Consider the following 27,361-nt stretch of genomic DNA (forward strand, 5'->3'; position numbering starts at 1 on the left):
AATTCACCAAAATTGACGCTTTGAACCCTGATGTCTTCGGGTTCACATTAAATTTCTCAAAATAATTCTCTTGAATCAAATTCTGGATTGCCTTCTTATCCTGTAGTTCTAAAGTTAGTTACTTATGTAGTTACTTATCCCCTGTATATGACTAATTTCATCCTCCTTCATTTCGTTAATACCACATATAGCCTGTCGGCGTTTTACCTCCCCATTTTCCTCACCTTCCTTAATTCCCACAAGAACACCACACAAATTTAAATTGGTTTCATTTTCTATTTTAAACGGCTCTTTCTTTTGTGTGTCCGTATACAAAAATAAATTAATTTTATTTCCGGAATTAATAAAAAATTCATTGGGATCCGGTCCCTCACCTCTTATACTTAAAACAATAGAAAACAAATTCAAAAAATCTCTCCCAAGCAATAAGGAACAAGGGGCATTATCATTTAAAACATAAAAATTCATTTTTCTTCTTTTATTTTTTAACTCCACTACTGCTGCTATCTGTCCAAATGTCCTCAGCCATCTACCGTCCACGCCTTTAAACCTCAAATTTCTTTCTTCCTTCAAAATCAAATTGGGGCTCAACGATTGTATTACTGCCTTGTTTATGAATCTACAAGGGCTACCAGTGTCGATTAGGGAAGAAACAAAATAAAAACCGGACGTTTCGCGACCCAAAGCTACTTATACCTTTGTGTTCCAGCTCAGCTCCTCCTCCTGTACTGCTGCTACTGTTCTTAAAGGGCAATGCATTCTTAAATGGCCCATTCTGCCACACTTAAAACACGATCCCAACGGCCGCTTCTCCTTCAGGCAACTGGTTGCATAATGCCCAAACTCTTGGCAATTATAGCACCTCAACTTCGTCTTCATTTCAAAACTGCTTTTTGTCTGCCTCTGGCTTCTTTCCTCCACCAATTTCTCATATTTTGGGATTAATTTCTTAAAGCCGGCTACCGTGTCTACATTGAGGAATATTGTTGCCGCCATCGTTTTCTCTTGGAGTCCTTCTATGATATAATCCACCAGCTCACACTCGCTTATGGGAGCGTCCTCCGCTATTTCTTGCATTACCAGGACGTATCGGTGCAGGCTTTCCTTGCCTCTGCTCCACTTTCTGCTGTCCAATTTTTTTAAAATGGTCTTTGCACCTACAGCTTTTTTTAAATTCGGCAATCATTTCATTTTTCAGCCCTTGCCAGTCGTCCGATTTCGTATTTCTCAGAAATAACGCTGCGCTTCCCGCCATCATGCGGCGTGCATAAAAAAACTTCTCTGCCTCTGCGCAGCCAACCACCTTTGTAACCTTCTCAAATTCCGTTATCCATTTTTCTATGCCATACTCATCATCTCCGTTAAACTTTGGCAACGCCCCTTCAATATCTGCAAAATTGGACATGCTTCTCTTTCCAGCTCTCTGCGCTTCCATTTCATTTATCTCCTTTTCTAGCTTCAGCATTCTTAGCCTTGTTTCGAGAAGCTTTATCTGCCTTTCCTCTGCTTCGCCTTCAACCGTTTTTTTATTATTTATATTTAATCAATTTCTTCACTTCAGTTTTTTCCTTTCAAAAAGTTTAATTTCTTTCTGCACTTTTCCTTTTTTCTGCTTTGTGGATCCGCGCACACCTGATGATGTTGCCTTTTCGGTCGCTCAATACAGAATGGCGTCCTTTCTTTATTTCATCATCCATTGTTCTTAAATCTAGTATACATAAGCGGTTATTTAAATGATCGTAAGTATTTGGTATTCTCTACAAACTAGTTCGGTTATTATTCACAATAGCTGGGTTCCTTATTCTATTCTACTACAAAAGTTATATTCGTAACAATATAATAGAAATAGCAGTAATCAAACGAAAACTAGATTAGAGACAATTACACTTTTATTGATTTTAAAAATGGGTTGTAACGAATGGGTCACTCACGAAAAAAATTCCTTTGTTTTGCATCTGTGTGTTTCACAAAAACAAAACTTCATCAAGTGTTTTTGGGAATTAAGTTCCATGGCACTTAGGTTCTGGTGTTAAGAACTTTATTATTTATTAGGGAGTTATAATAAAAAAAGGGGAGCATTTTATGAGAAACTGTAACTGTACTACTTACTTGAATGATCAAATTTGATTATTCCACTACTGAGATTTGGTGACATATTTTTTCTTTTTATTTCATTTTAACTTTAACCACTCAAATTGCAAAAGAGTGCGCTATATAATCCTGCAAAACATTATATGTACTTATTAATTTTATTATCCCACTTCTGAATTATTGATGACCTGAAAATTTTAAAGGAAATATCAGTAGTCAAACGAAAACTAGATTTGGAAAAATTCCACATTTGTACATGACATCCTTTTGCCGGTCACTTAACAAGTGACGCGATACTTTATTTTATCTATTCATATCGTTTAACATAACATCGATTATTACAAATACATGGTTGCGTTTTATCCTATTAACTATAATCGATGCGTGTTTTCATTTACGATAATGCGCTTGTGTGTTATTCTACTACAGCTCGGCCAACTTGACAGATGTGACCACTCCGGTCACTCGGGGTTAATCATGATTCTTTAGGGTACAGAATGCTTAAACATGTTGACTACATACTTATAATCCTTAAGTTACTACTATGTATAATCTACTATTACTATCATATGCTCTTCTACCTGGTATAACAGTCCTGGGACTCGCTATTAATATCATCCGTTTTCCACAATCGCATATTACAAGATTCTACAACCCCATCGTAGAGTATCTGTGTGATCTGGCAATTTTCAATATCCCCGACCACATATCTATCGTGTGGCAATACTTTACGTACAATATAGGGTCTTTTAATTTCGGTATCATTTGTATCAACATTTTTATCACTACAAAGACACCTAGTTTAAATGAAGTTACCCTTCTTATACACCACGCCGTTTACCATGTCGCTCCCGTTTACCACCCGCTCACGATTCCCTGCTCTAGTTTTTCCTTCAATTCATTTATTTCCTTGTCCCTAGCCTGGGCTGCGCATAACTGAAAGTCTATATCTTCTATTTGTATGGTAGCTGCCACTTTATCCGTGTCTTGGTTTACTCTGAAGAGCGCGTCTACGTGGCCCATTTTCGCCCCTGGCCTGTGTAATTTTGATTGCCTCCACATGGCTTTCTTATGGTAATGCCCCTGCGGAAAACCTTATAGCCCAGATATTTAATTTCTGTGTACCCGAATTTTGCATTTTTGAACTTTGAGTTTCAACCCGTATGTAGCCAATCGATTCATCACCTTTCCAAAAAGTTCTATATGTTCCCTTAGTGTTCTCGAGGCCATCGTCTAAAAAATCTTTAAAAATTTCTGTAATGAACCGCTGAAACACTGCTGGTCCATTTTTAGACCAAATGGTAACCTTAGGAATTCATATTGACCATTGGGTACTACGAAAGACGTATATTTAACAGAGTTTTTTTTTCTAGCCTAACATGGTTAAAAATCCGATTTCAGGTGCATTATTGTGAACCCTGATTTCCCCCTAAATACTCAAGACAGTCTGTTACGAGCGAGTCAATACTGTAAACAGGATCAACCATTTATATACGACAATCTAGAATACAGGGCATGTTCTACTTTTTACTTGGCTAGCTCTGCCGTGGCGAGTTCACTGTATCCCCGGGTTATCGCTTTGTAACATAGGAGTTTTACATGCCTAATAAATCAAAACCACATCAATAAAAAAAGAACAAAAACACATAAAGTTGGCCTGGGAAAACTAACATCATCAACTCATTTGTGACTGCTGTAGTTGTCACATGGAGTGCATGTTTCTCCGTCCTAAAAGTACGCACGTGTTAACGTACACACTCACCATTTTACCGTTACCTCAAAATACCGTTACACCTCGCAGCACATGGTCCAACTACTCTCTCCCCAAAATAATATTAGCTTAGATGTTCATTTTTAATTACACAACAAATTAATTATTACTAATAATATTATATAATACATTCATACTTAATACCTACTTACGAACTAATTCTGCCATTAGGGTTGTTGTTGATGACTGATGATTGTCAACCTGATTGCTGGTATTTGCTGATTTTCATCTTTGTTGGTTTTGCATTTGGTTGATACATTGTAATTGATGTTGTTTTTAGTTATTTTATTCTAGTAACAATTTTATTGAATAGTTTTTCATTTGTCGTTTAGTAAGATTCATTATTATAATTAAATTATTATTAAAGGTTTTTTTTATTTATTTCGGTCATTATTATGTAAGACTTAAATTAATTCATTGTGGTTTCATGTTGTTATTTGAAGTGGGTTGATTATTTGTAATTGCTTGTCTTTTTTATGCCAGGATTGGTTTCAAACTTGTTACCCTTGAATTTTGTATTAAATAAACTTGTAATATATTTATAAAACAGTTAATAGAATTTTTTTCTCACAAACAATGGCTCATTCAAATTGTTTCCTTCATCATTCCTTGATCTATTTTCTTTATTAATGAGTTTGTGATCTTTTTTTTTTATTAATGCATTTGTACATAACAATCTTATAGCCAAACATTTTGATATTGGTTCTTCCATTTCATTATTATAATTTTTTTTACAGGTGGTTTTACTTGCAAAAACTGTACATTTTCCTTTTAATTTTATTTTAGATTTCGTCTTTTAATTTGCCAAAACAGTACACAATTCTTCACATTTTAATTTAGTATTCTATATAGTTTGCCAAAACTGTAAACGATTCCTTTCATTTTAATTTAGTTTTCGTTTTTTAATTTTCCAAAAACGGTACACTATTCTTTTAATTTTAGTTTAGTTTTCAGGTTTTTATTTGCAAACTGTACACTATTCTTTTAAGTCTAAAACCTTCAATACTTTAGTTTTTTTTTTTTAAGTTTTGATCTTCTCACACTTCAACTTTTCCTTAAGACTCGCACTGACCAACTGCACGATCTTGTTTTTACATTCTTTCTAACTATCAAAAGAAAAAAAAAAACACACACACATGTGCAGAAGCAATGGAATGCAAAACTAACGGCAATAAATTCTTTTGGCAATGAAAAAAAAAACATGGATTAGCCAAACAAATCCTTGCATAGTATACAAGGTCAATGCACATGCAGCGTTTTTGTGCCGTTTTAGCGTTTTTTTGCTGTAAGGGAAAATTATGGAGAAAAAATCCCTAACAGAGATTATTCGAGAGAATCCATCTAGGTCATTCTTATGAAAATTCGGAAACTCTATAACTTTCTTATCGATAACTTAAATAATCGATTGAACCTAAATTATTAAACGTGATTATTCCACTACTGAGATTTGATGACGGATTTTTTCTTTTTATTTCATTTTACTTTTAACCACTCTATCTGTTTAGATAAGAAAAGAGTCCAATCTCCCTCTTCGATTGTAAATTCAATTCTGGATCCTGTTCGGAGGATCAATGTTTTTATTAATGAGAATATGTTCCTTAAGTACTACAGAAACTAATCTTACTTAACCTAATCGCAGCCACACAATTATATATATTTCTTTATATATTTTTTTTATATTTATTTCTTTGTATATTTGAAATCAAATTATTCCACTACTGAGATTTATTTTTCAAATTAACTTTAAATGCAAATATGTTAAATTTGCAAATTAAGTTCGACTTAATCAATAATTGTGCATGGCAGATTTTTTGTTCTCTTGCATTTATTTTTTATATTTATTCCTTTGCGTCTCCTGTCACTTGAAATCAAATTATTCAACTACTGGGATTCATTTTTGAAATTAACTTTAAATGCAAATATGTTAAATTTGCAAATTAAGTTCGACTTAATCAATAATTGTGCATGGTAGATTTTTTGTTCTCCTGCATATATCTTTTATACTTATTCCTTTGCGTCTCCTGCCATTTGAAATCAAATTATTCCACTACTGGGATTCATTTTTCAAATTAACTTTAAATGCAAATATGTTAAATTTTATACACGTCCACTCAGTTTGGCAATCAGACTAACGAATGATGCGATTTATTCATGTATAATGTGACCATTTATATTTTTCATCAGAGCGGGACGCCTGCGGAATTTTGTAAAAAAAAATTATGCATTTAAAAACAAATTTTATTCAAAAACGGAGAGAATACGTATAAATCTAATTTATGAAATTTATCTTATGTGTAAGTATTTGTTTTATATTTGTCAGCAGAGCAAATTAGTTTTAAAATATCGGGTCTAGTTTTCAAGTAGGAATGGAGCTGAGTACATTGTTTGTTGATGTTAGTCTTAGTAATTAAAATAGCTTTTAAAACTGTCACACTTAACTGCGTTTTTTCACTTGTCCATATTTTATTCATTAGGGAAAAAACTCTTTCGACAGGTGCGTTACTTCCAGGCAAACATAAAACATACTCAATAATTGTGCGAAAGTTTGTGCAGTTGAGATTATTAGCACGGAAGTGTTTAAACAGCTCCACCCAACGGTCTTCAGTAGCAACATTCTCATCGTTCCAGCTTTTGATTTTTTCAACTGTGACGTAACTGGAAATAAGCGAAAACAAACTCATCAAATTTGACCATTCAAATACTGCTAGTTGTGCATTGAACTGGCACCACTGTTCCAAGTATTCTTTACTTGTCTTATAAAAATCCGCTGCCGCAGTTTTCACATTCGGCTCATCAACAGCAACGTCAGTTTTTTGTAATTTTACCAGTAGATTGCGGACGGAATGAGGAAGGAAAATCGAATTCTCTTTAAGTTCTAAGTTATTTCGGAGACGATTAATTTCATTCGCAGACTCTATTGCGGACACGTTTTGTCCCTCGATTTTCAACACGGCTTGATGAAAAATCCCTGCCTGTGCGTGCAAAAAATATAACCACAATTCAGAGCTGGGATTTTCGAAAAACGTTTTTAAAATAGTAGGGCATTTATCTATGGTCAGAAAATAGGTTTTCAAAGGCTGAAACATTTTTAAAATTCTCTCAAGCGCCGGCATTAAAGCAAGCCCCTTGTTTTACTGTAGCCCAACAGTTTCTGATACTCTGTGTCGGTGGAATCACAGAACTCTTTCAGAACTTCTACCCGAATGCTGTAGATGTAGAAGAATGAATAAATTTTCACAATGATGCATTCGAAGTCAACAGGGAGACAATCTGCGGCTGTTTTGATAGCATTATGAATTATATGGTCTCCACACCCAATCCCAATGAGCTGCCTTCCGACGGATAGGTTCAATTTCGCGTAAACATTATTTATCCCTTTTCTATTCTTTTCTCCGAAATTGTCGTTTGTATTGTCTGCACAAAATGCCACAATTTTCTTATTCAAATCATTGCAAGATAATACTTCTTTCAAATAATCCACAATTATATCAGATGATTCGCCTGGCTGCTTTTGAAACTCTAAAATACTGACTCTCACGCCTTCGTATGGTACAAAATAGCGAACTAAAACAGGGAATAATTTTATTGAGCCATGATTGGAAGCATCGGTTAATAAAGATATGCAGTGGGCTTCGTGAAGGTGTTCTTTCAATTCATCCATCGTCATAGGTGCCAGCACATTTACAACTATAGCTTGTGATTTTGTACGGGCACATCTAAATTTTTGCTCAAAACATGTTTGTATTAGATTTGAAGCACAGTCATTCGAACGAAAACTGTGGTTTTCTTGCACTGTGTGGTACGCCCACGCACCCTCCGCTGCAGCTATATCCAAGTCTTTGGAAGTCGCCAAGTTTGTTCTTTTAAAAAAAGAAAGCATTGACGAGCTTGAAGCGGCAGCTTGATCAGAAAGCTTGTGTTTTTCCTATTTTAAATGCTTCTCAATATCACTGGCACCACCATGTCCAACACTAAAATCAGTACGACATTTTTCACACGTAACGTCTGATTCACCACTTCTTTGTTTTATAAATGGATACTTATTTTGCAAAGAAATGTTAAAAGTACAGTTGCGTTTAGGCATTATTGTAATGTTACAATCACTAACATTGAAAATAAATTGTTTGACTTTGCTCGCCTTCTCCGACTCCGCGATGAAAAGATACCAGAACAATTTAGAGCGTCTATGCTTAGGGTACTTACAGAGTGACAGAAACTTTTTCTGTTTTTATAAGCATTTTTAATTTGGTGATTTCCCTTGTTATGCTGGAGTTAATGTCAACGCCGTCGACGACGCCGAAAAATTTGAAACAGATTGAAATTTTTCGGCGTCGGATTTCTTACGGCGTTAAGATTAACTGCTCTCATAAAATTTCATACGATTCAATTTTTTTGACATTTGACGCCGTCGACGACGTCGACATTAACTCCAGCATTAGCATTACAAAATCTTTCGAGTTAATTTTAATGTTAATGTTGCTTGAAAAAAACTATGCAAATAAATTATATGTTCACGGGGGAAAAAATAACTCATGTATTTTTCATCAATATCAATATCCAGTATTTTCGAAAGCGAGACAGTTTTGCTCTCGCTGGGGACAGCGGGACAGATAACCTCAAAGCGGGACTGTCCCGCCCAAAGCGGGACGTATGGTCACGTTAGGCATAGTGCCCAAAGTTTTGGCAATTGTAACATCTCACCTCACTTAGATTTTATTTAGTCCCTGCGGCCCAACGGCGTTGGCTTCTCTCCCGGACTAATTTCTCATAGCGTGGAATGTTGCGCTTGAATACCTCAAGTGACGTCACGTTGAGGAACATCGCTGTTGCTGGCGTCTTGTCCCGCATGCCTTCCACGATAAACTCTATCAATTCGGCTTCATTGATAGGCGGCTCTTCAGCCAGCTCTTGCATGATCAATACATACCGGTGGAGACTTTCGGCTTGTCTCTCCCATTTTCTTTCCTCCAAAGTTTTTAGGGCCTCTTTTACCCCTGTTGTTCTTTTGAACTCACCAGTCAGCTCTGCCTTAAGTTCGTTCCAAGTGGTAGCTTTCGAAGAGCGCAAAAACAAACTGGCGCTGCCCGTCATCATCCTTCTAGCAAACACAAACTGTTCCGCAGCGGTACATTCCATCACTGCAGTAATCTTTTCAAATTCTCTTGTCCACTTTGAGATATTGTACTCATTATCTCCGCTGAATTTTTCAAGGGCATTCTCGATGTCCACGAAACTTACATAGCTTTTCGGTTTTTCCCTTTTTGTTTCCAACTCGTTTATTTCAAATTGCAATTTTAGCAGGCGTAGTTTGGCTTAGGTACTTAAATAAATGGACTAGATACTTATTCTACTTAACCTAAACTATGTACAATCTACTACTACTATATACACTACGGGTCAGACATTTTTGATTACTACAAAGTCACCTTCCTTAAACGAACTCACAGTAAGACCTTTCTCTTCAAATCTCCGCTCATTATATTCTTGCGACCTCGCAATGGCAGCCGCCGCTTTATCTCTGATCTCTTGGATACAAGCGCTGCATTTACTTCCTTGGTGCTCGTCGTTAAAACCGGATAAAGTCGAACAAATTTTGCGAAAGCATCGATTATGACTAAAATGTGCTTTCTTTTCGACTGCAATGATGGTAATGGGCCCAAATGATCCAAATGAATGGTGTGAAAGGGTCTGGGTTCTTTTGGGATGCTATGTAATGCCCTCGCATTTGGTTTATGAGGTGCTGAATACATGATACACATAAGACAATTTATAACAATTTTGTTGTTGGGCGCCAAATTAAGGGAATCTATTTTCCTTCCGAAATGATAACTCCTTAATTATTTTAAAACGTTACAAATGGTGCTCTTTATTCAATAATAATTCTGGAAAACCAAGAATGTACAATTCTAGAAACTGCAAACCAAGAATGAGAAATTATACAAACAAAATATGTAGATTAATTGGTAATTATTCTTCACAAACAATGATGAGTGTGTAACGGCAACCATCGTCGCCACGTAAACACATTCCATCGTTTTATTATTAACAAGTAAAAAAACATTAAGTTCGGCCGGGCCAAACTTTTAATACCCTCCACCTTAGGGTAAAATAAACATTAGAAGAAATGTGGCAAAAACCATTAAAATGCCGATTATGGGGAGGTACCGTAATATGGGGTCTACACCAAAACGTGGACCTATAATTACAATGTTTCGCCACACGAACTAGGACCCATTATGGCCCACAAATACCAATTTTTAGACAAATCAGTGAAAAAATGTGGCAAAAACCATCAAAATACCGAATATCGGGAGGTATCTTTATATGGGGGCTATATCAAATAATGGACCCGTGCATGCAATGTTTCGCCACCGAAGTTGGAACCAATTATGACCAACAAATACCAAATTTCAGACAAATCCGTGAAAAAAATGTGGCAAAAATCATTAAATTACCGAATATCGGGAGGTCCCGTTATATGGGGGCTATACCAAATCATGGACCCATACATGCAATGTTTCGCCACCGGAGCTGGAAGCCATTATGACCAACAAATACCGATTTTCAGACAAATCCGTGAAAAAATGTTGCAAAAATCATCAAATTACCGAATATCTGGAGGTACCGTTATATGGGGGCTATACCAAATTTTGGACCCATACATGCAATGTTTTGCCACACGCTCAGGGACCTGCTATGACCTACAAATACCAATTTTAAGACAAATCCGTGAAAAAACGTGGCATAAATCATCAAAATACCGAATATCGGGAGGTACCGTTATATGGGGACTATACCAGAACGTGGACCGATGTATCTGATTTTCAATACCAACCATCCTAGACACAATGCAAATAGCTCTGCTAAATTTTGGAGCTCTACGTCAAATAATGTGGGCTGTATCGTGATTTCAACAGACAGACAGACAGACGGACAGACAGACAGACAGACAGACAGACAGACGGACAGACAGACAGACAGACAGACGGACATCGTTAAATCGACTTAGAATTTTATGCTGATTATGAATATATATACTTTATGGGGTCTAAGACGAATATTTAAGGATGTTACAAACGGAATGACAAAGTTAATATACCCTCCTTTCCAAGGTGGAGGGTATAATAACAACAACAACAGCAGCCCAGCGCATAGAAACCGGCGCGAACAGCGTCCACAAATCTATTATGCTTGACTACTCTAGTTTTCAAAAGCCACACATCCCAACAACAAGAAGACGATCGCGTACAGCGACCACATCTTCTTTGATGTTGTGATGTGCTAGCCAGACAACCTTCCAACGAACCTGCAAACCAAGAATGAACAGTCCTCGCTGATGTTGCTTCTTTTATACCTTCAACAGAGAGCTGTTCGAACACAAAACTGAACGAATATTATGAAAGCACAACACAACGAAGAATTGTCGGTTCGTTGAAATCATTATGTAGTTATTCATTTAGGTATCGCAAACATGAAAACATCTAATAATAGTTACGTTACGTTAAAATATACGTTACAATGAATATATTCAAATACAAATTATACTTAAAACTAATGTTCCGCTACAAATTCTTTTTCTGTTCCTCTTTTTTTTTTTGTTTCATTTCTGGGAACCAATAGTGATCTTTTAATTTCAAATAACTTTTGTCAACCCCTAAATGACCTAACTTTTCATGAATTTCCCGTATCACTTCCATTTCCATGCTTTTAGGTACGAAGAACCGCAAAGCATCATTAATTTTTCTATATATAACCCCGTTTACCATATCATATCCGTTCACGGTTCCATTTTCAAGTTTCGACTTTAGCTCACTTATTTCCTTATCCCTAGCCTGGGCCGCACATAATTGGAAGTCTATATCCTCTATTTCGATTGTTGCTACTACTTTGTTACTGTTCTCTGGATCGATTCTAGACAGGGCATCGACGTGGGCCATTTTTCCCCTGGCCTATGCACAATGGTGTAATTATAATTCTCTAGTTCAAGGGCCCATCGTGCAATGCGGCTGTTGATGTTTCGTTTCCCCAAAGTCATAGCCAGAGAGTTATAGTCCGTCATTATTTTGAATTTAATCCCTTCTAAGTACGCTCTAAATCTTCTCAGGGAATAAATTATCGCCAGTGTTTCCAGTTCGAAGCTATGGTACCTTGTCTCCGCGTCTGTCGTTCTCTTTGAGAAGTAGGCTACAGGGTGGAACACGCCATCATCCTGTTTTTGCAACAATATTGATCCGAATCCTATTGCACTTGCATCACAATGCAATTCTGTTTCCCTATTCGGGTTATAAATAGCTAGGATTGGACTCGAAGATAACCTTTGCTTCAGCGTTTCAAACGCTTCCTTACGCTCATCCGTGATTTCATACTTGACCTCTTCTATTGTCAGTTCATACAGTGGTTTGGCTATTAGAGAAAATCCCTGTACGAATTTTCGAAAATAAGAGCATAGCCCAAGAAAAGCCTGCATTTCCTTAATGTTTTTCGGCATCGGGTACTTCCCGATTACTTCCACATGTCCGTCTGATGGTTCGATCCTTTCCGCGATACCTTATACCCAAGGTATTCAATTTCATTATACGCGAACTTGCATTTTTGGATTTTAATTTGAAGCCCATACATAGCTAAACGGTCTAATATTTCTCCTAGTAATTGGATATGCTCCTCCAAAGTCTTTGACGCTATCACTATGTCATCCATATAGACTACCATTTCGCCCCGCTTCAGAAAATCGTGAAAAATTCCGGCTATGAATCGTTGAAATACCGCTGGCCCATTTTTTAAGTCAAATGGCAACCTTAAGAACTCGTATTGGCCACTCGGTACCACAAACGATGTGTATTTCACCGATTCCTCTTCTAATCTAACATGGTAGAAGCCTGACCTGAGGTAAATTATGGTAAACCATGATTTTCCCTCAAGGTACTCCAAGCAGTCTTCTATTAGTGGGAGGGGGTAGTTGTCCCGTACTATGATTTTATTCAAGGCCCTGTAATCTACGCACATCCTTACCTCACCACTTTTCTTCTTGGTTAGTACTATGGGCGAAGCGTAAGGGGAGTTGCTTGGTCGTATTATTCCCTTTTTCCTGCAGGTCCGCTATAATTTTCCCTACCTCCTGTTTTTCCGCAAAAGATAATCTTCGAGGTGAACAGTAGGTCGCGTTTCCCGAGGTTACCAAAATTGACGCTTTGAAATCTGATGTCTTTGGTTTATCCTTTAGTTTCCCAAAATAATTATCTTGGATTAACTTATGTAGTAGACATTTTTCTCTTTTATTTCTTCTATTATGCATGCTTATTCTCCCATATAATCTCTTTTCCTAATGTTTCTATTTCATTGCTGACTATTTCCCCAGCATCCGATTTCCCATTTTCTTTTATATTCTTACCATGTTCTATTGCCCCAACAGGAGTAGACCCTTCCTGTTGTGGGTTGTTTATTTCTGTTACCGTCCCTTTATCATTTTCAAAAAGAACACCATTTTCATTCGGTTTTACTTTTTCATTTATTTTTAGCAGCCCTGGATTTACTTCAGGTTGAGGGTCTGCTTCTAAAAATAAATTGATACATTTTTTTCCCGAATTTGTCATAAAATTCAATTGGGTTCGGGTTCCCATTTTTCAAACATAAAACAATATTAAATATTTTTAGGAAGTCACGCCCGAGCACCAAGGTACACGGGGCACTATCAGGGAAAACAATAAAATTCATTTTTCTTTTAACACCTCCGAACTCTAAAAATGCCGGAAGATGTCCGCATACTTTCAGCTTTCTACCGTCCAGACCCTTATATTTAGAAACTCTCTTTTTCTTCATCTTGAGTTGTGGGGACACCGACCGGATCACTGATTGGTTAACAAAACTACATGGGCTACCCGTGTCAAGTAAGGAAGAAATAAGATGATCATTAGACCCCGTGTTACTGGGACACAAAGCTACTCTTACCCGTATGTTCCAATCTACTTCCTCCTCGTCTGGGATTACCGCTACCGTCCATAGTGATTGATCTTCATGTGACCCTTTCTTCCGCAAATGAAACACGCTATTGGCCGCTGTCCCTCTGTGCAAGTTGTTGAATAATGCCCACACTTCGAGCATCGGAAACACTTGACTGCTGGCGGTGTCTGCTTCGCCACATCACTTTTCGGCTGATATTGTTTTCGGTCCGCCACCATTTTCTCATATTTTGGTATCAGCTCTTTAAATTCGGCTACCGTGACCACCTTGAAGGATATGGAAGCTGCCACTGATTTGTCCAGCATACCATCCACTATGTACTCCACTATTTCTTTCTGCGAGAGTGGAGTGTCTTCCGCTAGTTCTTGCATTTCTAGGACATACCGGTGTAGGCTTTCATTTTGTTTGTCCCACTTTCTAGCGCCCAACTTTCTTAGGGCTTCCTTCGCCCCAACTACTCTGCCAAACTCATTCACTAATTCTTTTTTCAGGCCCTCCCAGGAATTTGACTTTGTGCTGCGTAAAAACAGGGCCGCGCTACCTTTTAACATACGCCGTGCATAAATGAATTGTTCTGTTTTGGAGCACTTCATTACGTTGGTTATGTTGTCAAATTCCTGTATCCACTTTGTTATTATTAATTGGTTGTCCCCTGAAAATTTTGGCAACGCACCTTCCACATCAGAAAATGTGGCAACCTCTTTCTTGTTTCCAACTTTTCTTCCAGCATTATCTTGTCTTGTTCGCCAGCATGCTCTGGATTGCTCGTTATTTCGTTTCGTTTACTTGCATGCCCTTCTTTGTCTGTTACCACCCCAACTACTTGTCCGTTTGCATGCCCTTGTTGATTGATTCCTCCCAGCTTCAGCTGGGCCATTAAATCTTCACGCACCGTTTCTTTTCATTTTTAATTTGCTGTTTTTTTATTTTTTTTTTTTCAGTTTCACAACAATCACTAATTTTTGTTGTTTTATTTCCTCAGTTTTTTTTTATTTTTTAATATTTTTAGTTTAATATTTTAATCTAATTAGAAGATTTCACTGTTCGTTAATTTGCTCGAATTTCACAATGGTTGGCGTTGTTTTTTAATTTACACCCAGAGAAAAAATGACAACATCCGTGTATGAAATGACCACATCCGTGTATGATAGTGTATCAACCACGTTTGGTGTCAAAATGAGCACGCTGTTGTCATTTTGACACCGAGATTTTGGCAACGATTTCAACAACAGATGTGCATGAAATGAGCACATACGTGGTCATTTCGAGCACGCCCCGTTGTCAGATTGTCAACGCTTCGTTGTCAGATCGTCAACGCTTCGTTGTCAGATTGTCAACGCTCCGTTGTCGGATTGTCAACGCCCGTTGTCAGATTGAAATCAATGGTGGTCATTTTTTGATATCCGTTCCTTTTCCATTTTATACCCTTAGTAGAAGAAACGACATTTTTTGAAAAGTATTTTATTGAACGAAACCAATTACATAAATTCAATATAAATACATATTTGATTTAACAAAACAATTCGAATTACATATATTCAATGTATAGAAACAAATTAAATTAACTTAAATCTGAAATAAACTTTTCCATTATTCATAGGATATAAGTGAAATGGGTAAGTAATAAAATCTAAAATTGGTATTAAAAAAATTGTATCCTCATTCAGAGAACCAACTTCATACGATTGTAAATGGTAATCAAAGTTTTTAACTTTTACTTGGTTACATAAAATGTAAACATTTTCATTTTCAATTATTAAATGTTTAATTTTGAAAAGTTCAATTGCGGCATTATTTGTTGCTAAATAATAGTTTTTTTTATACCTAGTTCCCTTAAAAAAAATGTCATCAGACACTTTGCAATTTTGGTAATTTAAAACTGGCTTACTTTTTTTGTAACAATATTCCTCTTTTGCCAAATCTTCGATGGTATGCGTATTAATGATAACATTTGGTTCTAAGTTATCTTCGTGTTTTAATAAAAAATTGGAAAATTTCAATCCAGACTTAATAGATAATGAACGACAGGGATTTACTCTTGATGTAGTATTTCCTAAATAGGCTTTTGCTTCCTTGTGTTTAGCTTCGAATCTCATGCTCCAGAGATATTTAAGGGGACCACATTTTCGGATAGCTGTGGGATAGTGGACAAGAAAGTGGTGTTTCGGTTTTAACGAACCGTATAATGTTATATAAAGTGAATGGTGATCTCTAATTAATTCTTCCAATTTTATTAAATCGTCTTCTATATAACTTGGTCTTAAAAGTAAATCGATTATTTGTAATAATATTATAAAAACTTTCCAGTGATCGTTGGAGAAAGGAATTAAATCGCCTACCATTAAAGGTAAAAAATTAGTAAAACACATAGTTTCACTAGCTGTCATTTTTAAGTTATAGTTTTTCAATCTACATAAATCTAGTGGTCCAGATTTATTTCCCACTTCAATTTCTCCAAATTGGAATAAAGATTTTCTGCTGTTAATACAATCTAACGTAACAATATTTTCTTGAATCAGCCCGAGAATTACATTAGACATATCGTAGACACATATGCCCTCGAAAATGTCATGCATAATATCAAAACAAAAATTTTCAGTGACGTTAAAATTTGGTAAAGATTCGAAGATACACTTGTTTTTAATACCTGTTTCTTGAAAATTATTTTCCAATACATTTGAGTTGTAATTCTCTTGGTTTCTTAAACTATCTAAATGCTGAATTGCGTCGAATTGCATTTGGGACTTTTTTCTTCTACATACCCGGCAAAATCTTTTAGAGTTAAATGATTGCACGTAGCCTAAAATACTATTAACTGCTAAATTATCTCCAATAATTACACCTAAAATAAAATGCACCTTCTGAACACTTTGTTGAACACAAATTTCAACCCCTTCTTCTAGAATTTTTAACTCTTCTACAAGATTGTGAAATGAAACTTCATTTCCACGTTCTTTTAAATCCTTTGATGGTATAAACGCAGCAGTTAATATATAATCAAGTTTTGACAACAAGTGCTGTGGCATTGAAGGAAAGCTAATATAACAACCACATATGGAAAATGTATGGGTTCCAAGAGGATTATTAATTTGAAAATCATCCATGTAAAGGACATAGGGAATAACTAAATTGTACTGATATTTTAATAATTTAGTTTTATATAACTCACCGTTTGTAAAATTTTGTAAAACAGGTGAATTTAGGAATTTTTTGGAGTTTTCTAATGTCAAATCTAAGAGATTTGGAATTTTAAAAAGGGCACTTATCATGAATTTCAGTGGCATTATATAAATATTGGATAACTTTGGACCTAAACTGGGATTTCCGCTGATAACAATTTCCGAGACTTGATTGCTAATTACATAAACCTTTGGATCATCATAAAAGTTTAGTTCTTTTAAAATTTTTAAAAGTCTATATTCCGTTCTAGTTTCTTCGAAAGGATTTTTACAAAAGTTTAGTAAGTACCTTAAGTCTTCATAATTTGGATGATCAGTTATATATTTTTCAATTGTACATGAAATGGATGAAAGCAGAATTGAAACAGAATGTTGTATTTCTATAACATGATTTCTAGGCATATAGCTTTGACCATGTAATTGTAAAGACAGATATAAGGTTTTCTTTTTCAAAACATTTAAATCCTTTTCTATTGTATTGTTGTTAATAACAGTTTCACTGTTTGTATAATCATTTTCTTTTGATGATGACATTTCAACTGGCACATTAATGGCTTTAACCATTGGTGGAGCTTTTGTGTGATTCTTGTGAAGTTTTTCTAAATGAATTCTGAATGACGTAAATTTTGTAAATGTTTGCTTACAGTTGTCCTGAACGCATTGTACTTTTAAAAATTTAGTGGACATTAAATGGTCTGTTTTCAAATGAGCTATTAAAAGATTTGCCTTATCAAAATGCTTACGGCAACGAAAGCAAATATACATTTTGAATTGTACTTTAATTATTGTTGCAGAAATTAATAAGTGAAGTCAAATTAACTGATTTTATATCATATACAGTATTAATTTCATAAAAATATTTTTGGATAAAAATCCATGGAATTTGGCAGGCATTTGGATATTTTAAAGAAAGTGCATGAAAAATTTTAAAACATGTATCTAAACATTCGAGGAACGATTGAAATTTTAACAAATTGTGGTTAAAAAAAACATAAAAACCTTTTATATTGAAATCGGACAAACCCTCCACAATTATAAATGGCTGTATAGTTAATCCAGCATTGTAATACTTTTCAGTGACTGTATCAATTTGCCTTTTATAATCGTTAATTGTCGGTAGTCGCAGTACGAAACTTTCCTGCGAATCAGCTATTGTTACTTTTTTTCGTAATTTACCGTTTCCACATTTAAACCTAGCAGGTGATGGTAAAACTGAATTCAACAGTATTGCGTATATATAATCTTGAGCATCTGCAACCGAAATATAAAATAAATATTACTTTTAATGTTTATGATAAATCAGGAATTAAAATTTACCTATGCTGCTTGCCGTCAAAACATTTGCGAAGAGTTGTTTGCAATGTTCGTTATGAATATTTTTCCCATAATAATTGTAAATTTTTTTCTTAAATTGGTCCCATTTAGAAAGTAGAAGATTGCCTTTCTGTGGATACATAATATCGAAATCAATGTTGACCTAAAACGAAACATTAGTATCCATATACAAATAAATAGCTCATGGCTACTTACCAATTCTGAAGCTCTTGCATCGGACAACTTCGTCCATTCAAGGAGAAATGTATGGCTACTTAAATTTTTTATATCTCTTTGCCGTATGTTAAAAGATCTTTTCCATTTTTCGCAGATCGATCCCCAATCATTACATTCTCTTAGTAAGGAAGCTTTCAATGAATTTTCAACTGATTCATCAATTTCGGGAACATCTTTGTTACAAAAATTAGGAGATGTGTGAGTTGCTGCTTTGCTTGTGCTAGGCTCGGAAATCAAAAGCTTTATTCTTTTGGACTTCTTGTTTCTATACTTGGCATAAAGTTTTCCGCTTGCGTTGTTCTTTCCTTTTCTTGAAATGTAATAATAATCCTAAAAATAAAGACATATTATAAGTTAAGAAACTACATAATCAGATACGTTGTTTATATTGTTAATCTTACCCTCATTTCGTTTTCAAGAGGAAAAACGGAACAAATTTCATCCAATATGCGCATATAGTCTTGAGTGTAAAGAGTAACATTGTTGGTTAAAATATCTTCAATAATTATATTAATTATATCATCTCTTTGCTCGTCACTTAATTTCTTATTAACGCTACTACATTCAAGCGCTAGTTTCCCCTTCGAGGTATGTGTTAACAATTCCGTTAGATCCTATATTAAATAAAAAAACTACATTAACTATGCTTACACAAATATTACTCTTACCTTACCTCTGACAAAATTCCTTTGGCTTTTGAGCAGTTCGAACCTGTAGTGTCGGGAGTACCAGGAGTACTTGCAGGTGTCTCGTTGCGTTTCCACCATTCACCTATTTTAGATGGAACTGACATAGTTTCGTCATCAATCCCGAGCTATTGTTATGACAATATTAATACTGAGTTCAACTCTGTAAAACAAATAATACGTACCTTTCGTTTTTTCCAAGCAAAGAGCTTTTCTCTGAATTCAACACGCAGTCCCAATGGTGGCACTGCTTCCTTTAAATCTTCTTTTTTCAAGTACTGCAAGCTGCGAAATGTTACATGTGATGCTAAAAGAACAAAAAAGAAAATTCTTTGTTAATTACACTGATTAACTGAAAAATTCATTTTTATTTACTTACCTTTTAATTGTTCAAAAAGCGACTCCATATTTATTCCTTTTAAGAACTCCCTTAACATATAATCGTCCTCATTGTTTTCCGCATCTTGACTGCTGCAATGGTTTGTATCGCGAACCACAACAATATTGCCATCGATTTCTAACAACTCACCAATGATATTTTGAGGATCTTGCGAATTATTATTCATTTTCAATAAATTTTTTGCACAATGCGTCCTTTCTCTTTCAATAACACGGAAAAAATGGTAAATATGCAGCCGATTGCACACGAGTAAAAAAAATGACAACGGTGGTGCATGATTCATACACGGTAGTTGCTAAAATGGCAACGATCGTGTACGATTCATGCACGTCGGTGTACAAAGTAACAACGGTGGTGCATCATTATGCAGGTGGTGGTGCATAATTCATACACGACCGGTGTCATATTGACAACGACCGTGTGTGAATCATGCACCACCGTTGTCATTTTTTACTCGTGTGTAATCGGCTGCAATTACCAATATTACAAATGGACAAATTAAGCACGGCTGTTGTTGGTACCGAAAGTTGACCACGTCTCGGTGTCAATTTGAGCACGTTCGTGCACAATTCACCAACAGCCGTTGTTGAAAAATATAACAACGGGTCGTTGCGAAAATGACAACATACGTGCTTGATTTCGCAACGGGATTTTTCCCTCAGTGTACGCGTTTGTTCGGCCACACCTGATCTATACACGTCCACTCAGTTTGGCAATCAGACTAACGAATGATGTGATTTATTCATGTAACTCTTATCCTCTAACAATGTGGTTATCGATTACATATTAAATATACGATTACTTGTTATCTTTCTAATGGTTATCGATATGTGTTTTACATATAATAGGTGTGTTCTAGAAATTTGGGGAAATTGATTTTCATAATTTGGTTCATCTAAAATTTCAAAGTAATTGTTTGAAGCTTTAGGGATACATTCTTTCCTTGAAAGGTTGGTGATTGCCATAGCCTCCAGAATATTTTTTTCATTGCTGTATCTTTTGCATTTTTTGACATCCATGGCATTGTGATCTTCCATGTTGCATAGTATACATCTGGGTAGAGTACAGTATGTTTTGCATTTAATTGTCGACAAACATGTATCACGTTTTGGCTCTGTGCAGTTTATGGGACATTCAATGTTTATCCCGCAAAGAAGGCATTTTTTTTTGGCTCTACATTTTCTAGAAATTTGGGGAAATTGATTTTCATAATTTGGTTCATCTAAAATTTCAAAGTAATTGTTTGAAGCTTTAGGGATACATTCTTTCCTTGAAAGGTTGGTGATTGCCATAGCCTCCAGAATATTTTTTTCATTGCTGTATCTTTTGCATTTTTTGACATCCATGGCATTGTGATCTTCCATGTTGCATAGTATACATCTGGGTAGAGTACAGTATGTTTTGCATTTAATTGTCGACAAACATGTATCACGTTTTGGCTCTGTGCAGTTTATGGGACATTCAATGTTTATCCCGCAAAGAAGGCATTTTTTTTTGGCTCTACATTTTACGGCTATATGACCTAAACGACCGCAATTTTTACATAAGCGTACAAGTGGAATATATAAATCCGTCTCCACTGAACATTTTAAGTTCTTTTACAACGTAGTCCGCTACAGTACCTACTTTAATGGTTTGCGACGGCACATACTGACCATTTTCATTTTTGTATTTGAAACGATGTACTGATACAGCTTTGAAATCATTGTCGCTGCTGTTGATTTGATCATATATCATTTTGCCAGTGAATTCTACTGGTACGGATTTAATAACATAAAATTTTTGTACAAATCTATCTGGGATAAAAGCATTCAAACCAATAGATTTTACATTTGGATCCAAAACAAAATTATTTGCCGAGTTATAATTGTTGAAGCTCAGGCGGAAGGTTTTATATGCAATATTCTTTGATACAAAATGAGCATTTATGTTGGCACTGGCTAATTTGGCATACAAATGTAATTCTGAGTTCTTTCTTCTAGGGCAAATGGGCACATCAGAAGTAAGAAGTACGTAATATGGACCTGGATGGGCTGGGCTGTAAAGAATTGTTTGGTTTTCATAGTTATCATAGCTGTAAATATCTGTTTTGTTTGTGTTTTTGGGTATATTGGATGGATTGGAGGGATTGTTATTGTTGGAGTGACAGTTGTTAGTTGTGTTGGTGGAGATGGACTTTGTATCATTAAAATATTGATTTTCATATGGTGTGAGAGTGGTGTTTTCTTTTGCTGGTGTTGTTTTTGCAGAGCACTGCGGCATTTTATTTTGCATAGAAGGCTGATTATTTTTAAACTTCTTGCTTCCAGGGTTGCTAAAAAGCTCAATTCTTTTCCTCGGGTCTAAACGAGGAGGCGGCTCCTCATCACCCATTTTCGCAGAAAATTGTATATTCTGTTGAAATTAGGAATATTAAATTTCAGCAAAATCACCAAATAAGATAATGTTTGTGTTATTGGTTAGATGGAAGGAATGTGTGTATTTGTGTGTGTATTAGTGTTCAAAGCAAAACAAACAAAACGCATAAAAAAGAAAGCGAAACGGCGCGCACGTAGTCTAAAGTCAACGAGAGTTGAGAGACGACTGACGACGTAGAAGTACAAAAAAAAAAAAAAAATAGGTGTGTTCATTGTGTTATCATGCTACAATTCGCAAATTAAGTTCGACTTAATAATTGTGCATGGTAGATTTCTTGTTCTCCTGCATATATTTTTTATATTTATTATTTGCGTTTCCTGCAATTGAAATCAAATTATTCCACTACTGGGATTCATTTTTCAAATTAACTTTAAATGCAAATATGTTAAATTTGCAAATTATGTTCAACTTAATCAATAATTGTGCATGGTAGATTTTTTATTCTTCTGCATATATTTTTCATATTTATTCTTTTACATTTCCTGCCATTGGAATCAAATTATTCCACTACTGAGATTTATTTTTCAAATTAACTTTAAATGCAAATATGTTAAATTTGCAAAATAAGTTCGAATTAATAATTGTGCATGGTACATTTTTTGTTCTCCTGCATATATTTTTATATTTATTCCTTTGCGTCTCCTGCCAATTGAAATCAAATTATTCCACTACTGAGATTTATTTTTCAAATTAACTTTAAATGCAAATATGTTAAATTTGCAAATTGAGTTCGACTTAATTGTGCATAGCGTATTTTTTGTTCTCCTGCATATATTTTTTACATTTATTTCTTTGCATTTCCTGCCATTTGAAATCAAATTATTCCGCTACTGAGATTTATTTTGCAAATTAACTTTAAATGTGTAGGACGGCGACCGAATGATTTTCAATAAACACTTTGACTTGTGGTTCTTATTATTTATTAATTTCTTTCTTATTAACACTTGAGCGAGTTAACTTCCGTACCACCGAGAATAAGAAAACAAGATTATTCTGTGTGGATGCCAAGTACAAACTGACTATTTATTCAAAAAATTCTTATATTTAATTGATTTTACAATTATTGATTTTTGTTGTAAATTTAAATTTGTTTCCACTAATGTCCACTAACACTTAACACCAGGTAGACAAATAAAACACTCGCGGACACTTTCGTTTTTTTCGGACTTTATTTCACACTTGTTAACTCTTAGGCAGACACTTTACAAACTGAGGTAACTTTCTTTCTCTTCTCCTGCTTATATATACAAAAGCTTTTCTAGATGGTTCTAAACTAGAATATTCTTAATCTAGACTATTCTGTAACGGACATATTATCTTAGTAATCTACACATACTAAATACTAGATAATCGATGTTATTAGTTAACCGATATTTACATGATCATATTTACATCATTACATGTAGGGGGAGCTGCACAAATATATGTGTTGCAAGGTTGTATTTAATTCAAAATAACTGACAATTTTTCATAGAGTTGACAAAGAACAAAGAAACATAAAATCTAGAGCTATCAAGAAAAATACTTAAGCTAAAAATATGTATTGTAAACAGTAAAAGTAAACATATCTTTTCGGGTCGTTTTTTACGGTTGTCGTCAATGTTATTAACTTTTTAGTTGTTATTCTTTAGTTGGTTTTAGATTGTTTGTTCTCCTGCATGTATTTTTTATATTTATGTCTTTGCGTTTCCTGCCATTGGAATCAAATTATTCCACTACTGAGATTTATTTTTCAAATTAACTTTAAATTTACAAATTAAGTTCGACTTGATCAATAATTGTGCATGGTAGATTTTTTGTTCTGCATATATTTTTTATATTTATTCCTTTGCGTTTCCTACCATTGGAATCAAATTATTCCACTACTGAGATTTATTTTTTAAATTAACTTTAAATGCAAATATGTTAAATTTGCAAATTAAGTTCGACTTAATCAATAATTGTGCATGGTAGATTTTTTGTTCTCCTGCATTTATTTTTTATATTTATTCCTTTGCGTCTCCTGCCATTTGAAATCAAATTATTCCACTACTGGGATTCATTTTTCAAATTAACTTTAAATGCAAATATGTTAAATTTGCAAATTATGTTCAACATGGTAGATTTTTTGTTCTTCTGCATATATTTTTCATATTTATTCCTTTGCGTTTCCTGCCATTGGAATCAAATTATTCCACTACTGAGATTTATTTTTCAAATTAACTTTAAATGCAAATATGTTAAATTTGCAAATTAAGTTCGAATTAATCAATAATTGTGCATGGTAGAATTTTTGTTCTCCTGCATATATTTTTTATATTTATTCCTTTACGTCTCCTGCCAATTGAAATTAAATTATTCCACTACTGAGATTTATTTTTCAAATTAACTTTAAATGCAAATATGTTAAATTTGCAAATTATGTTCAACATGGTAGATTTTTTGTTCTTCTGCAAATATTTTTTATATTTTTTCCTTTGCGTCTCCTGCCAATTGAAATCAAATTATTCCACTACTGAGATTTATTTTTCAAATTAACTTTAAATGCAAATATGTTAAATTTGCAAATTAAGTTCGACTTAATTGTGCATAGCGGATTTTTTGTTCTCCTTCACATAAAAAAGTTTCTGCCGCAGTGCAGTCTACTATATTGGTAACCCGCTCAAATCCTTTTATCCATTTTGTCTTCTTGCACTCATCTTCACCCGTAATCTTTGGAATTGCCCCCTCGATATCCGCAAAATTAGCCGAAGATTTTTTTTGGATTCTGAAGTTCAGCTATATCTTTTTGTAACTTTCACATTGCCAACTTTATTTCAAGCTGCTTTATAGTTTGTTGGGCTTTACATTCCTCGGTTTGCGTTTCTGACGGCTTGAGGTACCAGAGTGCTCCCTCCAACTAGGGCTTCAATTCTTTCCCTCACCATCTTTACTCGGAACTTTTGTTATATTTTCTTAAGTAATTTTCTTTCTTCTTGTCTCTTAAGTTATTTTTCCATAATTTTTAAATTTCTTTAAGAAATGCTAAAATGTTCATTTTATCCAAATGGCTACCTTCTTCCACTAAACGCGCGTTTCGTTCTCACCTGAGATGTTAACCCTTTACTGGCTATTCACAGAGTGACGCCATCTTTTTATTTCATCATTTCTTTTCTTTCTCATTTCATCACATCTCATTCTTAAAATATATTTGATAGTCGGTAATTGGATTTATTTAAAGAGTTGTATTTCCGACATTGATGTCAATTCAAACCATTCTAGTACATTTTAAATATTGATTTATTTATTCATAATAGAAATGTTGGAGCACTTGATATGTGTTACCTACATACATACTAGTATGTGTCTCTAGTGAGAGTGACCATCGCAACGTTAGGCTATTGCCTTCAATGTATAAATATTTTGATATATAAATATATATATATTTTTTTTTTTAAATAATACAAATACACACACACAAACCCTTTTATAAGTGCATTATAAATATACTTAAGAAAAATATCATAATATATAAATACATATTTTTTACAGAATGGAATTAATAAAAAATGAAATGAAAGAACTACAAGAAAATGTTAAATTAAACAGAGCCGCAAACACACAATAGTAGTTAATTTGTTCATTAAATTAAAAGAAAAAAACCAAAAAAAAAATTAAAAATATATATAAAAATCCTGCCATAAACCAAAAAAAAAAAGTCCATATAACATATTTCGAATGTGAAAAAGTATTTATTTTGAGTATACTCTATACATTGTAGAATAATTTAAAAAAAATGTTATTATTTTTATAAAATAGTCTTGAAATCTTTGTAAATTCATCTTCAAACAAAAAAAAAACACCATTTGTGGAGAACAAAAAACGATATTAAAAAAATATTTGAAGGTGAATATCAAAAAACAAAAAAAAAAAAAAAAATTGTAAATTCCATGGAAACTAGATATCCCTTTTTTTGTAAGTTCTAATTAAAAAAAAAATATTGTAATATGTGTAATGCTTGCTCAGCAAAAAAAAAACTTATTTGTAGCACCGCCATGTTGTTGTCAATCTCTTCTGTTGTAGAAGAAGCAGCATTACATATATATCCATTTTAAGGCAGTATATATTAAATGTATGTGTGCCTCCCTGCCTACCTTCTGTGAAGGTTCGAATTATTGTTAAAAATTAGAAAGAAAACAAAAAAAAAAAAATTGTAAAAAAGATGTGCACCATTCCATTATTGTGGCGGCAAGTAATTTATCATCCCCGTTTTAAAATTTCTTTTTGTTTCTGGCCAGAAATTTCGTAAGTAATTCTTACTCGGTTGCACATCTTTTATTTTAAAATTTAATAAGATTATATTCACCCTGGTCCCGGAAATGATTATTGTCAAAACTAAATTACTCTAATATTTCCATTTTTTTCCCCACCCCAAAAAAATGTTAAACTGATTTTGTATTTTTTTTAATGGCCCAAAATTATTTGTTTTCTTCCTTATTTTCCACTTTCAACATCATCTCCATTATTAATGTGTAACTTTTCTCCCTCAGTTTTAAAAACATTTGTAATAAATTAAATAAAATGGAAATGTATGTAAATCCCCCTCTCTCATATGTAAAACTTTTTCAAAAAAAAAAAAAAAACTTTAATGTGAACAAATAATAAAGCGCTACAACCCGGGGATAAATTCTGTTGGTTTTTTATTATATAAGGAAAAATATCTATTGGTTTTTAAAATCCAATATAAGATGGTAAGTAGAACAAAAAATTTATAATTATTTCCTGATTGTTGGTAGACTAACTAAAAACAAAAATAAACCCAATATCCCTTTGAACAAGATGCCTATGGTATTGAGACATGTTGATCCCATGTCTGTCTGCCTGTCTGCATATCGTAATATACACTGGTGGCCAAAACTAAAGCAACTGAAATAACAAGAAGAATGAATGCCCTGTAACTTTTTCAAAAATTAAGAAAAAGAGAAAGTTTTTCTTGTTTTAAATTAGGTACTTTATTCACTTTTTAAAATCCTAAAATATAAAACCAAAATTCATTTTTATATAAAAAATAATGTTTGGTAAAGTCAATTAACCCGATTTTGGCTTGGACAAAACAAAAGCAACTCTGTTGTACATTCATATAATCGCTGCAATTTCAGTTGTTTTTACGGTGATATTTATCGCTTTTTGCTTCCTTCGACAATTTCGCTTGTCATAAATCCTTTTTGAGAAGTTTTTTACAACAGTATGTGTTTTTCTTTTCGTTTTTTAAGTACTGCCCAAAAAAATTTTAAAAATGGCTAGAAGCAAATACATTACCTGAATAAAACAGCAAATTATCAGTGATTAT

The 27,361-nt window shown here is 34.1% G+C and overlaps 2 protein-coding genes across 2 annotated transcripts in view; one reads left to right on the forward strand and one right to left on the reverse strand.

Moving 5' to 3' along the window:
* LOC101888540 (poly(A) RNA polymerase gld-2 homolog B) overlaps nucleotides 1–26,609 on the forward strand; it is a 58,637-nt gene extending 32,028 nt beyond the window's left edge. Inside the window, exon 12 of the mRNA XM_059121684.1 lies at nucleotides 25,564–26,609. The gene's annotated coding sequence lies outside the window, so the exon portion shown is untranslated. The remainder of the gene's footprint in view (nucleotides 1–25,563) is intronic.
* Nucleotides 18,275–20,291, reverse strand: LOC131802156 (uncharacterized). The gene is made up of 6 exons (XM_059121686.1): nucleotides 19,615–20,291; nucleotides 19,421–19,542; nucleotides 19,223–19,363; nucleotides 18,951–19,163; nucleotides 18,529–18,879; nucleotides 18,275–18,475 (listed from the first exon to the last, which is right to left on the reverse strand). Exons 1-6 carry the CDS (start codon nucleotides 19,916–19,918, stop codon nucleotides 18,305–18,307), a joined length of 1,302 nt encoding a protein of 433 aa, XP_058977669.1. The 5' UTR covers nucleotides 19,919–20,291; the 3' UTR covers nucleotides 18,275–18,304.
* Nucleotides 26,610–27,361: the final 752 nt, after the last annotated feature.

This window comes from Musca domestica, unplaced genomic scaffold (assembly GCF_030504385.1).
Source record: "Musca domestica strain aabys unplaced genomic scaffold, Musca_domestica.polishedcontigs.V.1.1 2, whole genome shotgun sequence".
Classification (NCBI taxonomy): domain Eukaryota; kingdom Metazoa; phylum Arthropoda; class Insecta; order Diptera; family Muscidae; genus Musca; species Musca domestica.